At 48.4% G+C, this 14,453-nt stretch overlaps 5 protein-coding genes across 5 annotated transcripts; 1 reads left to right on the top strand and 4 right to left on the bottom strand.

Annotated features, from left to right (window-relative positions):
• Positions 1-111: 111 nt before the first annotated feature.
• BGZ61DRAFT_359482 (uncharacterized protein) lies at positions 112-1,006 on the bottom strand (the record flags this gene model as incomplete). The annotated part of the gene is made up of 2 exons (XM_046241083.1): positions 112-494; positions 664-1,006. The coding sequence occupies 2 exons, from the start codon at positions 1,004-1,006 to the stop codon at positions 112-114; spliced, it is 726 nt and encodes a 241-aa protein (XP_046100907.1).
• Positions 1,007-3,264: 2,258 nt separating this feature from the next.
• BGZ61DRAFT_590943 (uncharacterized protein) lies at positions 3,265-4,027 on the top strand (the record flags this gene model as incomplete). Its single annotated transcript, XM_046256659.1, has 3 exons — positions 3,265-3,540; positions 3,601-3,666; positions 3,728-4,027. Exons 1-3 carry the CDS (start codon positions 3,295-3,297, stop codon positions 4,025-4,027), a joined length of 612 nt encoding a protein of 203 aa, XP_046100906.1. The 5' UTR covers positions 3,265-3,294.
• Positions 4,028-4,672: 645 nt separating this feature from the next.
• On the bottom strand, positions 4,673-5,833 carry BGZ61DRAFT_294622 (uncharacterized protein; the record flags this gene model as incomplete). The annotated part of the gene is made up of 2 exons (XM_046238616.1): positions 4,673-5,239; positions 5,570-5,833. Coding segments are annotated over 2 exons (831 nt in total), but the record flags the coding sequence as incomplete, so codon positions are not given.
• A 2,532-nt stretch (positions 5,834-8,365) lies between these two features.
• Positions 8,366-10,038, bottom strand: BGZ61DRAFT_457179 (uncharacterized protein). The gene has a single exon (XM_046246620.1). It carries the CDS (start codon positions 9,981-9,983, stop codon positions 8,520-8,522), a length of 1,464 nt encoding a protein of 487 aa, XP_046100904.1. The 5' UTR covers positions 9,984-10,038; the 3' UTR covers positions 8,366-8,519.
• Positions 10,039-12,385: 2,347 nt separating this feature from the next.
• BGZ61DRAFT_535846 (uncharacterized protein) lies at positions 12,386-12,766 on the bottom strand (the record flags this gene model as incomplete). Its single annotated transcript, XM_046254319.1, has 1 exon — positions 12,386-12,766. The coding sequence occupies one exon, from the start codon at positions 12,764-12,766 to the stop codon at positions 12,386-12,388; it is 381 nt and encodes a 126-aa protein (XP_046100903.1).
• Positions 12,767-14,453: the final 1,687 nt, after the last annotated feature.

Genomic DNA, 14,453 nt, shown 5'->3' with positions numbered 1-14,453 from the left:
ATCTTATTCAACTAAAATGCAAGAAGAGAGATTAGCACTATATCATTTATTCCTTTACAGCACAGACTACTCTTAACTACTACCTCAAAAACTCAACAGCAATAGATTATACTAGCGATGCATGACTGGTGCTCCCTGTATCCAGCCTTGCCGCCGATAACAAATAAGAACATCTCGCTCATTCTCCGTGCCAAGGGTAGCGTAGAGGGAGAAGCCGCAACTTTCCAGAGTCTCAAGCAGTGAAAGCAACTTGAGTTGCGTTTTCACAGCATGAGGGCCTGTGGACGCCCAAGCACTAGTCCCAAGCTTGATCTTTAGGCGATCACCTGTAACCTCTTGTTGCCGAATTTTCAGTTTAAAGAGTCGAAGGACCGCAGCGACTAGATCTGGGGGTGGGCTGTTGATAATCTTGAGCTTGCCATACGAGTCGAACGAAATAGTGATCCAGTGGCAAGGTGGTGGGACTGTGACTTGTTTACGGAAGACGAGGCTATCTGGATGGATTGTCAGCCTCTGGGTTTAATATGCTCCATACCTGGAGAAAGAGAACTTGAAAAGGCCATGTCCTTTCTCTGTCAGTCTTTTCTTTACCTTTCTGTTCCTTGATGATGTTTACCGCGGATTGTAGCATCCAACCCTTGTTATATAGGTTTTCGAGAATACGAAGCACCAGCAAGCGAGATTCGTCATGACCACTTGCGGAGCCCATCCAAGAGAGGCCATAGAGTTGGATCTCGCGCGACTCGCCATAACGACGGCTTTTTCGCATGCCCTTATGCCAGTTCTCTGTGATGACTCGATTGACGTCCGCTATCTCACTGGCGGTAAAGTTGGCTAGTCTGATGCAATCGAAGTTACAGAGGTCAATGCAGGCAAACCGGGCCGCGTGCGCTGGTGGATTGCCTTGCTCGGATTCTTGGATCGACAACGGTGTGGGCTTGGATGCCGATGGTCCTGCGTTTGAAGTATCGGTATCAGTGGCCGTTTGGGAATTTGCGGAAGACATTTCGATAATGCGTGTGCGGTGCCTGATTCACAGTGAGGCGTATTGTAGTCGAATGAGTGGTTGCGGTCAGTTGGGCTACTAATTCGGCCGGGGCTGGGGCGCGTCTGAGTGAACTAAGATGCTGGTGTGTATGGGACCGGTTGGCCAGAAAGAGGAAGAAAGGACCAGCTGTTTAAGGCAACTGGTAACCTTTATATCGGTCTATATTTGAGTTTTCCAGCCCGCAAAGACTAGAAAGCCTCGATATTTGGTTATCATGCAACATTAGATTTTTAAAATGCTGGAATCATATCTGTCAAGGTGTTATTTCCACAGGGTGCAAGTAGCTTGCATGCCTTGATGGTGCAGACCGCATGCACACACACCTTGATGTGCAGGAGGAACTAATCTAACTTCTGTCTGCTCCCTCAAGGTGAGCAAGTTGCCGGCACAAGGTCAAAAAAACACAGTTTTATCCACAATTCAAGTATTTGTTACTCAATGCTACCGCCCTTCTAGTACACGTCAAGATCCTGGTTGGGGGTGCTCAGCTGGTGTCAGATTGCACACCAGTGTCATATCAACTATATTGTCTTCCTCACATCGCATGTAGTTTCGCCTTTTACTTAACCTCTGAGTTAGAGGGATGAAAACCTCCCCAATCAAAAGGAGCTATTCACTAGATTAGCGCACGCTATGATTTTAGCTTGATGGTCAATTTGACACGAACAGCTCCCAAGACTCCGGGCATCAGTGACCATATCTCAACCAACGAGAACGTGGCACCCCTCACAATTAAGAATTCATTGGTTGGTATAACGATGCGAGAGTGTCACATATATCAGTGTATCAGGGATATCACATGCATTGGGATATCGTATTTCTGCAGTTATGACGGCTGTGACGGTTTCCCTCTTTCGTTATAGGTGTCCATCGCTACCGGCCTCGTCAGTAGCTTCGTTATCAACATAGCCCTAGCCCTAAATTTTCCTTGATTTTTTAATAGCTGGTTGAAGCCGAAGACCCCACATCATCCGGAGCCTTTCGCTGTCCGAGGTCATCCGAGGTCATCGTCAGCATCTGGGTCAATAAGACTGACCGGACCCAAAGACCCTCATTCAGACAGGAAGAATATCAAGAGCTTCTCACACACATAATAATTTCCATCTGCTAGATACAACAGAGAGACCATTGGAACAAATTAGGGTCACCCTCAAAAGAGGGAGTGTCGAATACTGCTATAATAGTGCACGGCTAAGAGCTGTTCCGAGCGTTAGGATCGACCGGCTCGATCCGAAACATGGGATGCCAAGAGTTGCCAAGACTGAAACCCCGGATGTCAATAGACGTCAAGGCTGGTGCGAGGACGCCGGGTTGACATGCCGCGTGGCAGGGGATTTACGAACTGTCGGCTCGACCGGCTTCATCTGAAACAAGGATGCTTGTAGGGAACATGTGAATGTTTGAATCTACGCCAAGCCTGAAACCCGACAGGCACAACAAACAGACACCTCAGCTTTAAGCCACACGCGATGACATCGACTTGGAAATTCCGGGCTTGAATTTGTCGAATGCATCTTAATTGAACCAGATTCTGCTGTAATTGCTCCACAAATAGTCACCAGTTTGGGATCGGGACCCTGAGGGGCTCAAGCTGCAGGTTAGCTTCTGTCGTCATCGCGCTAATTTCTACGTGCGGGGCCCTTTGGCCGTTTTAGCAAAAGGGCAAAAGGGTACTCCGTAATTCGGGAATGATAATCTGTGGTTAAATCTCGCAGCTATGCACTTATAGGAGACATGACGGGCTTGACAGCTATCGAGACTAAATAATGGCACTCGTAAGACCAAGCCATTAAATAAATACATATTACGGTGTATATTTTGCTCGGTTGTCGATGCTCTTTTCTACCCCAATAATTGATATCCCAAGTCGGGCAACATGGAGAACCTGGAGTTTCAGACAGCTCCCCTTGACGATAATCCCCTATAATTGGCCCAACGATCCCCTGCGCTAAGAGCCAGGGACCACAAACCAGCCTATCCTCTTACATTCTCTTCGTAAAAACGGCACACAAGAGCCGAGGGAGGACGATTCTCAAACCTGATCTTCTCTTCACTCATTCCGGTATCCGATTGTGAATCGCCTCCCTGATTCATCGTCGGCCTAGCGTGACCGCTTTATCCGTGCATACAGCATCAAACGTCTCGGAATTGACTTACCGAACCGTCCTGTACCTCAGATGAAATAGCTCGCTTTCTACTGGATCACGATTTGCATGCTGCTCTAGAAGTATAAGTATGGCCTCTTTATGTCGGTAACGGAATTTTCATCTCTCATTCAATCTTCACTTTGCTTCAACATTCACTCGGCTGGCCGATTTCACCCCTCAGTTTTAATCAACATCCATTCCCGAAAGACTCAACGGATCCTTCCATTCTTTACGCCCAAAATGCATTCTACATCTGTCGTTCGTCTCTTTGCCACCGGCCTGGTTGCCGCTGCTGCTGTGTCCGGCTTCGCGGGGCCTGCCAGCAATGGCGTGTCTCGCACTATCGTAAGTGACCTCGATGACTCAATTACGCTGAGCTTCATTCTGACGTTCTGGAATCTTTAGGGTGCCTTAGTTGCTGTAGCTGGGCCGGCTCTATCTGCACCCATCACTGAGTATGAGGAAATCGAGGTATATAAATTGCTATCCGAACCGAAATAATGGATTTCTGACCAGGTCTCAACGTTGACAGGAACGCGATGAAGAAGTCGACGAGGAAGACGACGACGAGGAAGACGACGAGTCCTCTCTTGAGGTTCGCAACCATGAGATTGAAGATGCGGAGAATGGGGAAGAGGCTGAGGCTGTAGCTACTCCTGAGGCCACACCTGCTGCCAAGCAGGATAAGAAGAAGGGTAAGAAGGATAAGAAGAAGGACAAGAAGAAGGACAAGAAGAAGGACAAGAAGAAGGACAAGAAGAAGGGCAAGAAGAACGATAAGAAGAAGGGCAAGAAGAAGGCTCAGGCTACTCCTACTCCTGCCTTAGCTTAACTATGGTATTATACGGATCTAGAAGTTAATAACTGAGGCTGGGGAGAGTAAAGGGTTATGTTAGGGCGGTCTTTATTATTCTTCCAGAATAGAGGAGCAAGTGGAGATATAACTTTTCTGTCAATAGCTGTTGAATCCACACATTATTTATTGTGATCCGTAACTAGGAGTATGAATTCCGTGTCGATAGGGGAACTCGTGTAACATAGTCTGAAATTATGGGATTTGTGTGATTCCTACATCCCAGATTCCAATACTAGCTGCGAAAAATAAAGGAAAATCTACAAACTCATGTCATGTAACTATTGCCAGTTGTAGACCAACTGTTCAGAGCTCTATATAGATCATCACACCTAACTATTACAGTAGCAGGCGAATATTATCCTAGCTATTCCCAGTGGCTTCATTGTAGACAAACCCAACTCTTCGACTGCACGATGTATGTGTCCCCTCTCCTTGACTCCCAGTATTCTTTCCATGCCCTTTCCACATTAACCTAGGAAGCTCACGGTCTTTTTTGCTGAGATCAACAGCGCCGCATAGTCCAGCAGCGCGATTGTCATGTGTGACCTCCGTGAGATCTATTAGTAAAGGGGCAAGGGTAGTATCGTTGATGTGGTTCATTCCACTAGACCTCTGAGCAATAAATGCGAGGATTGCCGCTATTGATAGGGTCAGATTCATGCCCAGCCAGACCAAAACCTTCTCATATCCAATAGATACCGAAACGATATCTTCTGCCATCAATAATTTCGCCGGTTCCGTTGCGTTTCCCAACTTCCCCATCAGTCCACTCCACGCGACATGGTACCCTACTGTTAGCATCCCAGCCGTGTAGTCCTCCAAGCTTTTGCTGAGCCATGGCTGAGTAAAGTTCATCATGACTGAATATTTAAGGACTTTAGACATGAAGTCCAAAGACAACAACGTGAGCCAGTCTTCTTTCGCTCCACCATCATCACGGTCTATAGAGCAATCGGCGTATGATTTCGATGTCTCAGAGATGACATTACAGCCTTTCGCCGCATACTTTCCGGCCGTGATTGTAGCTTCGGCAAAGATATAGCAGTCGTGACCTGCAAATACGTTGCCATCCTTGTTGAACCGGACTTGATACTGGGTCACGGCTGGTAGCCTTCCGAATTGCTTGGACATAGTCGGACATGTCGTATTGATGGTAATTCGAGAGCCATCAGGGAGTGTCGCATTCGCCTCCAGAGTTGCAATTGTAACAGAAACCAACTTCTTGCCTCTGGAGATATGGGCTTGGTTTGATGAGTTTGACACGGCTGTGTTTGAATCCCATGGCTCATCCCTCAGAACGGCTGTAGAACCATCGACTCTGATCGAAAACCAGCCGTTCACGTCAGTGAATTCGGAGCTTCCACTTTTTGATGTTCGATCATCGCTTGTTGCATCAATCCAGTTGAGATTAACAGCAAAATAGGGTACTGTAAGATCCACCACACTGCCGTTGGGTATATTTTGGCCCGAACCAAGATATCTGCGCAGCGCGAGTTGGTTCATATCGAACGCATAGACAGGTTCGTTTGCCGTATTAATAGCGGCATTCAGTATAATAGGTGCGCGCAGCTGGTCATATAACATGGCCGCCCAATCTGCATGCTGTTCGACAGATCCAACTGAGAAACTTGTGGAATCTGGAAGCAATCGCATACCGGGTATCCAAGATAAAGGTGAACAGGCGACTGGTGCCGCACAGCTCTGCGGCCATAGCAACAACATTGCAAAAGCCGCCCGTACCGACCAAAGCACCGAGGTTTCCGATGTCATGACCGGCAAGATCAGAAAACGCCAATTATTTACTCGAATCATCTCTGCTAGGGACATCCCTCGCTTCTCAAGAAGAACAAAGATGGTCCTCCAAGCAAGCAGTGCTGAACAGCCCCCCCCCTATGACTCGGACGATAACCAGTGCTAAAGACAGCAGACCGGTGACTTGTACTTGGTAAAGGGAGGAATCAAAGCTCAGCAAGGTTGGGGGGGATCCGATTTGGAACTTGTAGCCATCGATTTTCATGATACCAAAAGTGACGAAAATTGAAGCGACAAGGTGGACGACGAACAAATATCACGATTTGCAGAAGCCCTTAAGCCCAGAGTGGTCGGAACGAATGCTGCATCTCTCCTTGACTAACGGACTGGTATGCCATGGAGTGGCTCATTCTGGTAGGAACCATGCCAAATTGGTCGAGATTGATAATGAACCAGTCAGAGTATTGAAAGAAGTGAGGCGGTCAGCGATGGGATCATCAATGGACAAAAAAAGGTCTAGTGAAGGATTTGTACGGTGATGGATTTGAGTGTGAAGGAGAACAAAAAGAGAATTCAGAGCACATTCGAAACCCTGAATGGAGAAGTTATAGCTATTTACGAGAATGTTAGATTAGGCGCTCAATGAAATTCGCTTACCAGTATAAGGACACGCATTTGGTGCCTCAAAATCAGGCTGGGACAAGTTACTCTATTATTTGCTATTTTAGATCAGGCGCCCAATCAAACCCACGTAAGTTACCTATTTTAAGACGTATATGCAGCCCCAAAGAATCGGGCTGAGACAACTTACCGCCAATTTTCACTCAAGCGCCCAGTGTAATCCACTGACCTGTGTGAAGCCCTATATTTGACCTCTAAAAGCAGGCTGGGACAAGTTACCACTGGTAATTGCAGTTTTCGATCAGGCGGCCAATCTAATAACGATATCAATATGAGACCTGCATTAAGCCACAGGCTGGAATGAGACACCACTGGCTATTACAGTTTCAGATTAGACGCTCAACTCAACAGAATCACGTGTGCGAAGCCTTGTGTTTTATATTTAGAACCCGGGCTGGGATAAGTCTTGACTGGCCGTTGAAGCTTCAGTTTACGCGCCCCATTCAATCAACTTACCTACGTAAAGGCCCTTATTAGGCCCCAACGAACAGGTCGAATAGGAATCGACAAGTGCCGTTGGTGGTTATCACGGTCTTGTTTACTGAGATCAACACCACTGCATTATCCAGCAGGACGACTGCTATTATGGGTAACCTCCGTGAGATCCATCAGTAAACGTGCAAGAGTAGTATCTGATGCGGTTCGTTCTACTTGAAGCATATGCCAACGACACCAGGGCTTTCATCAGTACTGGTTTTGCCCATGTGGGATGCAAAGAAAGCAACAAGGCTCGATTGGAGGATTGCGAGAACCTGGCGGCAACTCAGAAAATAACAGGGACAGTCAATCTGCTTAGTATCAGAGAATGCCTTATTTGAGCCTATGTGCGCTTACGTTTAGAGAGTCATGTATACCGTCACACAGGTGTATAAAGCCAAGTTCAACCAAAATGGGAGCCCCCACCAACTATCAGGCCCCGGAGACCCAATAGTCACCATTATCAAGGCTTCAGTGGGCGCTGGTCCTGCTAGAATTGGGCTCTCTGTACGGAGTACGCTCCTCCGTCTGTAATCTGGAGAAGGCTCACCAGGTGCTTTTAGCGCAGGGCGTTACTTTTGAAGAGCAAGGTCTTGATTATTGCCAAGCTCGGTCTCGCTCCCGAACAAGCTGGATATCCAACGAGTCCTTGCCAAGCACCAGGTCATGAGCCGTTCAAGGATATTTTCTCCATCTCTGCGCTTGCATTCATATCCGTCGTCGTCGCAGTCCACCAGCTCGATCCTGACGCCAGCAAGATCAAGATTTCCACGAGCGCTTCTTGGGCTTTCCGCCCCTTCGGACCTCCACTCTCAGCACCGTTACATTCAGCGCACTCTTCCAAGTTAGCGCCTCCACTCTATCTCCATAATTCCACTATTAACCGCAAAAGTTCGCAGAAGTGTCCAAATGTAGGTGCTCTCATTTGTCGCCCAACGCTTTTGAGGGGGGGCGCTACTTAGGCGAGATAACTGAGTTTCGACGGAATGCCTGATTGACCAAACGATTGGCTCATGTACGTGGTGGGAATTTCTGTTAGATATGCACGGATACCCCAATAAAGATGTAATGAAATAACCGGGGATGCTCTTTTTAGTCAATTGGGATAATCCGACAATTCCCTACGATCCTAAGCGAGTCGTTATTCGACCTCCCGCCCACGCCGCAAATGCCTTCTCATCCATAATCCGTCAGCATGACATAATATTGATGGAAACTGGGATTACAGTTGGTTTGTTTGTGCCTTGCTGCCTGGCGTGTTTGATCAGCGATATTAGTAGCGAGATTGAGAAGGAAAACCCCTCAAAAGAGGGGCCACAGGTACCAGGGGTCATGATTCATGAAGGATTTTGGCCAGCATTCTGACCCTCACCACCATGATTATTACCATCAATATCATCATTACAATCATCTTTGGTCTCAATTCAACGCTATTATACTGATTAAATGGGCTGTAATGGATCCAACACTTAGTAGTCAAGTGATAATCCAAGGCCGCAACGTTCATGGGATATCTTTACAAAACCTCGATGCCAGCACGCATCTCTAAACATCCGGTTTATGCCTGTATCTCTGGGTTCTTATCCACGCCGACTTGTGTCTTCCAGATACCATTACACAACCAGGTGCCGTCTTTAAACTCCCAGTATTCCGCGGGGATCGCATCGAATCGTGATTTGTTGTACTTCATCTTCTTCTTGTCCGCCTCTTGCTGCCACTTGCGGGTCTCCTCCTCGTTCATCGGCGGCGGCGGCGGCGGCGGTGGCGGGGGGGTCCATTCTGGCATCTCCTTGATGCCGTTCTCGTCGAAGCAGTCGGCGACCTTGAGCCAGGCCTCGTCGGACTTGAGCTGGTGCACAGCGATGACCTCGTCACCGTACAGGGCGTGCTCGGCGGCGCTGGGGATGGTATCGCCAACGGCCCATGCCGTATCCTCGCCTGGCCGTGTGTCGCGCTCGTCAAAGTCAAACTTCTCGCTGCCCTTCATGTTGACGACGGTCGCCGTCTCCCGACCCTTGAGCATGAGCATAGCCATGGCCATATCCTCGCCGGCAATAACGTGGTGGGTGTCCTGTAGCCCGGCTAGGAGCTCAACCATATCCCAAGTGACGGTGTACATAGAACCGTGGGGGAAGACGACCTTGTGGGGCGGAGAGTAGTAGAGCTGGCCGATAATGGTGCTGTTGACAGTCGCTACGGGGTGCGATGTGTCGTTGGTCAGCCTCGGGGAGAGGAAGCGATCCCAGAATCCACGTGCGTTGAGCCACAGGTCCGTATCCATCTTGGAGACGAACTGGTACTGCTTGGGGCTCTTCTCGAGGAGCCAGTGGTAGAAGCCGAGCGTCTTGACCGTGTTGGCGGTAAAGTCGTCCTCTCGGAGGGTATCGAGGACAATTAAATCGCCAAAGGTGCTGTTCTCAAGCTTGATCGTCTCCATCCACTGCGGGCCGGGGTTGGAGAGGACGAAGCGGCCATCGAAAGGGAGTTCTTTGTACATGCGCATCCAGCTAGAGCGTATCAACATGCGTCGCTCGACATCCCAGGGCGTACAAATAACTGCGGCGAGCCAGGGCGCATTCTTGTCCTTCGGCGGCGATCTGTCCAAGGGGGAGTCGGGGAACGGGGTGAGAGAGTACGGGTGTTCGGTCTTCTCATAATCGGAAGCATGGACGCCATGGATGATTGGGTCGACATCGGGGACTTCCCAAGCAGGCGGAGGCGGAGGGTGCAGGATGTGATCCAACGACAGCGGCGGTAGATCTGGCTTCAATACGAGGAGGGCGACGGCCAAGCTGAGGAAGGTGAGCACAGGGACAGCAAGAAGAATGCGTCTTTGCGAGAAGCGTCGGGCGGCCATTTGGAAGGCGCTTCTAAATGCCAACTTGGAGAAGCCGACGCGACGCGACGCGGGTGGGGGGTTGATTTGGTGCAAAAGCAAAAGGAGGGAGAGAAAGACAGCGAAGTGACGGTGGGAAAGGCTGGAGATTTCCCGAGTGGCATCAATCCATTCTGATAAAAGCATGAGACCGGGGGACCTATTATCACATTAACTCCAGCAGTCTAGCCCCTTGGCTGCGCCTTCCTTCGCCGAAAGGGGAGACCTCCGAGGTTACTTTTGCCGCCTTTAAGGGTGCCGCCTTAAGAATGTCGCCTTAAGGGTGGGCCTCGACTGCGGAATCTGTTACATTATCTCTAAGCTTAGCTCGTATTCCGCTATCTCCGTATCCGGGTCGATGCTGGAAAAGACGCCGCTTTGCAGTCCCCCGTGTCTGATCTGATCTTGCAATCCTCTCCCTATATGCTTAATCCAATCCCTGCTCCGTATCCGTCGCTGTGTCTTCTTTTGTTGAAGGGGGACGCTCCCGTTGCCCCCTTTTCCTGCCTTAAGGGTGGGCCCTGACTGGGCTACTCGGTCATCTCGGCAAGAGGCATGCCCCACTGGGATGCGGATCATGCCATCTGCGAAATTTAGCCGGCATCCGGTTTCAACCTCCACATCCGCCTTTGGCGAAGAAAATAACTGCTCCCGGCTTGTTGGATGTAATGAATGCGTTTGTTTTGGGCTTTTGGATTGCATTTTTGAAGCTCTACGCTGACTCATTCGATATCGCAGCCAACTTCAAAGACTGCAGCTGTAAAAGTTGGTCTCACCAGGGTGATGCATAATGTTCGTATTGTGTGTTATGACCTGGTGCAGGGCCCACCTTTTCTCGGTCTCGGGAACACGGAAAATAGTTAACCCGTGAGTATGTAATCACTATCCTCCAAACTCAAAAGTATTTCGAGATCTTCACCGCATCGCCAAGACATAAAGTCGGACTCTGACCACGCTAAGCCTGTCCGATTGAGTTTTCACAGGACATGATCTCCCGCCAAGAGATCGCCATCAGGATAGTCATTGACTAGCGCTTTCATCAGTCCTGACCTTTCTTCGACTCGTCTCTGCGGCTGCCAACTCACCAATTTCTAGATCAGGTTCCATATCCCTCTATATCTCATCAGGGAGGACGCCCCGACAAGCACGAGAGTCGTGGTCAAGGCCAATATGTGCAAACAATTTAATGAGACCATCTGGGTTGGTTCATCAAGACGGATTGAACATCGAACTCCACCTTTTCGTTGATATGCGAGTTGTAAAGCGAGACTCCCCTGCGGAGGGCTTTGGGTCCAATGACATGCTCAAAGCCAACGTCCAGTGTTTGTCTTTCCATGTCATCTCTTAGCTTGTAATCGGGCAGTGGATCACTATCGGACACAACCGAGCCGTCAAACTGGCGGAACACAGGGCGCTTGAGCCATTCCTGTTTCCACTTCAGTGCTGTACAAATAACGGGCCTCGGTTCTTTAGTTGAAGGACGTGCGAGGCACTGGCCAATCCCGAGGGCTTGAATGCTTGGTCACTCACTGCCAAGCTGACCATCACGGTGACCGGACAGAAATAAATCGTCTCGTGGGGGTGAAGAAGAAGATGGCACTGGCTCGATTGTTATTGTCAACTCGGACCCAAGAGAGGAGGCTCGGTCATCACACACGACTTGGGCTTATTACCGGATCCCTTGTGGTGAATCAACCGGATTGCCATCACTAGCCCGGCCTCGTTTGTGTCGGGATGACGCATAACCAGCAGCATAATGTCCTCTTAGCAGAGCGCCTTCGGGCGTCCACGTCATTCAGTTTCTTGCATGAGCATCTCCTCCAGCAGGCGCGAGTCTTCACCCGGTGGCTCACCGACCTTGTCGTCGACAGTGATTACACATTTCCACCTGAATTATTCTTCGCACGATCTATCTTTGTGCCTGTTCTTTTCACTAGGGCTGTAGATACCCATGGGTACTGATGGGCTCTAAATTGCTACCCGCAGCTACCCGTATAAATACCAAGCAGATTAACAATTAGATATATATAATAAAATATAAAATAACATTATTTAATTTTATTTAATTTTTTATGATTTATAATATTTTATTTTTATTTTTTAAGTTTCTACCTACCCTATAGAGTTTTTTCCTTTTTGGGTACCCATGGGGCCCCGTGGGCTGGTTCATATCGAACCCATACGCACCTTCATTTCCCGTATGAGTAGCAGGTCTGGCGCTCAGAGTTTCATAGACAACCAGCCTAATAAACGCCAAAAGGGAGATATATATGACGCAAATGTGGGAAATTAATATATTGGGGACATTAAAAGACGATAGGAAAAAGTAGTGGATAGTTATTCAGCACGGATGAAAGTCATTAAATTATACTAATAAAAGGTATACTAGTATATATTATTGCCCCATTCAGGCCTCTCATCAAAAACAGAATAGGAATGGCGTCTCATTGGGTCTTGATAACAATGTGGATACTCGAATGCATTTGTGTACTCAATGCTTCCCTAGCTCAATACTTATATATTGAGAAGCCCTGGACTCTGCTCTTGCTTTAGGGATCAGCAAGACCCTGGCATTCTGCCTCGGCCGTGTTCAAAGTGCCGATAACAGTGGCTTCGCATGCAACGAAACCGGCGACCTCAAGGATAGTCGCAATGCCAGCGGTGGCGACCTCAACCGCTAGGGCAGCCGTGCCGCAAAGGGCGACTTCTCCGAGCGCAGTGGTGATGGCTCCGTTGCGGCACTGTGTGCACAGACTTCCGCACTCGAGGAGCTGGCGACCTTCGCCTTGAGTGTTCATGATGCTGTTGGCGGACGCGGAGCGGGCATCGTCCAGTGCGTCATTGACGATGGTGAGGGCGTCATCTTGGCGGACCGACAGAGGTGAGGCAGTGGCCAGAGTGGTGAAAATGAGAGCAACAGTGAATTTCATGTTGGCGAGAAGAGTGGTGGTGAGCTGTAGCTTGTTGAAAAGATTGTACAAAGAGTCAAGATCAACTCGACTTGAGAGGAGAATTGAAATGAGTCAAGAGTCTTGGGGGATTGGAATGCGGCTTTGACTCTATGAGTTGGTTTGAAGACTGAGCTTCTAGGATATGGCTCCCTTTTATCATCGTCGACTGCGGCTCCGACATTTGAAACGGCGTATGTCCTACCACCATTGGTTGAATACAAAAGGACATAATTTCAGGCTTCGGATAGACATGCTAGTTCGCTTTAGGCGTTGGTCCTTACTTGTCATTTCTTAAATGCCGCACCTCTAAAACTCTATGTCTAACTAGTATGTTAGCAGGTTCAGCCAGAAAGATCAAATCCCCAACTACATCGGCGCCTCCGGTCTCAGAGCTCTTGGCATCCCGTAGGAATTCACAAATCGTAGTTGATATAAAGTTTACACGGTTCTGGCATGTGTCATAGTGAGAATGCTATAGTGTAGATCACACAATTATCGTGACTCTGAAACATGAAGGTTGCTTCAGGTACCCTAAAAAAGTACGCACTGTCTTTTCTCGCTCACTGGAAACTCTGTGCAAAAGTCGGTTACATTCTGTTTCATGTTCCGGGAACCTAGCAGCAACACATCTGTGTAGCCCAACTTCTTCAGGGGTTTATACTAAGCATGTAGTGACAACACCTAACAATTCTGCAGGAGTGTGTAAGTGGTACGTAAACACATGAGCTTGTGAAGAATATTTTAACTCGTGCGGCATAACCTCGTTCACTCATTCAAGTTAGCCATTATTACCTCAACGCGGCTCATTTCGCTGACGAAAGACATTATCCATAATTGCAGGCATTGTGCTTCAGGTTCTAACGCTGACGACTGAGCCTTGAGCGCGAACTGGTTGCCATTTATGGTAAGTGGAGGCGATGAGATATTGTCAATGGCAACTTGCCGCAGCTTGAGACAGAAACCTTATTTATTAACGTTTGGGGGCCTCAGTTTTATGCTTAGATATGAAACCCCCGACAATGAGGTAAAAAGAATATACCCCAGCCAGTTTCAGACGTTTGAGAATTGTCTAGAAGAATCAAAGGGCATTAGTAATGTTTTAGATTATAGGCATTATGTTTGGCTTTACAAGAAAGTACAAGAGTCTGAAGTGAGATAAAAGGAGCCACACACTCATATAAAGGTCTGTCAGAGACAATTGTCACACCTTTCGGCTCACTCACCCTTTATAAAACCCTTTCTTCTCGCCTTGGGGCTTTTCGACAACAATCAATCCGGTTTAACTCTTACGAATTCTCGGTTCACACACCACTTTCTCAACACTTTCTCAACACCAAAATCACTGCTATAATCCAGTAAAAATGATTGCCCGTTGTTTCGTCCTTTCGGCTATGTTCAGGTATTCCTCTACATTCATTCATATAGATTCTCGCTCATGTTCAAGTAGCGCCGCACTGGCTGTTAACTGTCGATGTGTTAATTCGGCCCGAAACTTGAGTGCGTCTGGGGTTGCCTCCTTCTGTGTGGCGAGCGGGGGAACTCTCGTCACCTCTGTCGGTCTCTGCACTAACCTCCCCGTCGCGTGGACTGAGGAGGATTGCTTGAACAACTTTGGAGAGGGATTTGCTCCCTCGTGTGTTTAGGGAGTTAAGAAAGACGGTGGGCG

The sequence above is a fragment of the Ilyonectria robusta genome (genome assembly GCF_021365365.1).
Source record: "Ilyonectria robusta strain PMI_751 chromosome Unknown BGZ61scaffold_18, whole genome shotgun sequence".
NCBI lineage: Eukaryota > Fungi > Ascomycota > Sordariomycetes > Hypocreales > Nectriaceae > Ilyonectria > Ilyonectria robusta.
The sequence above is the reverse complement of the archived record's forward strand: the minus strand, read 5'-3'. Positions and strand labels throughout refer to the sequence as shown.

Excerpts from the sequence above, each read along its gene's own strand:
- BGZ61DRAFT_457179 (XM_046246620.1), bottom strand. The coding sequence starts at position 9,983 with ATGCTTTTATCAGAATGGATTGATGCCACTCGGGAAATCTCCAGCCTT.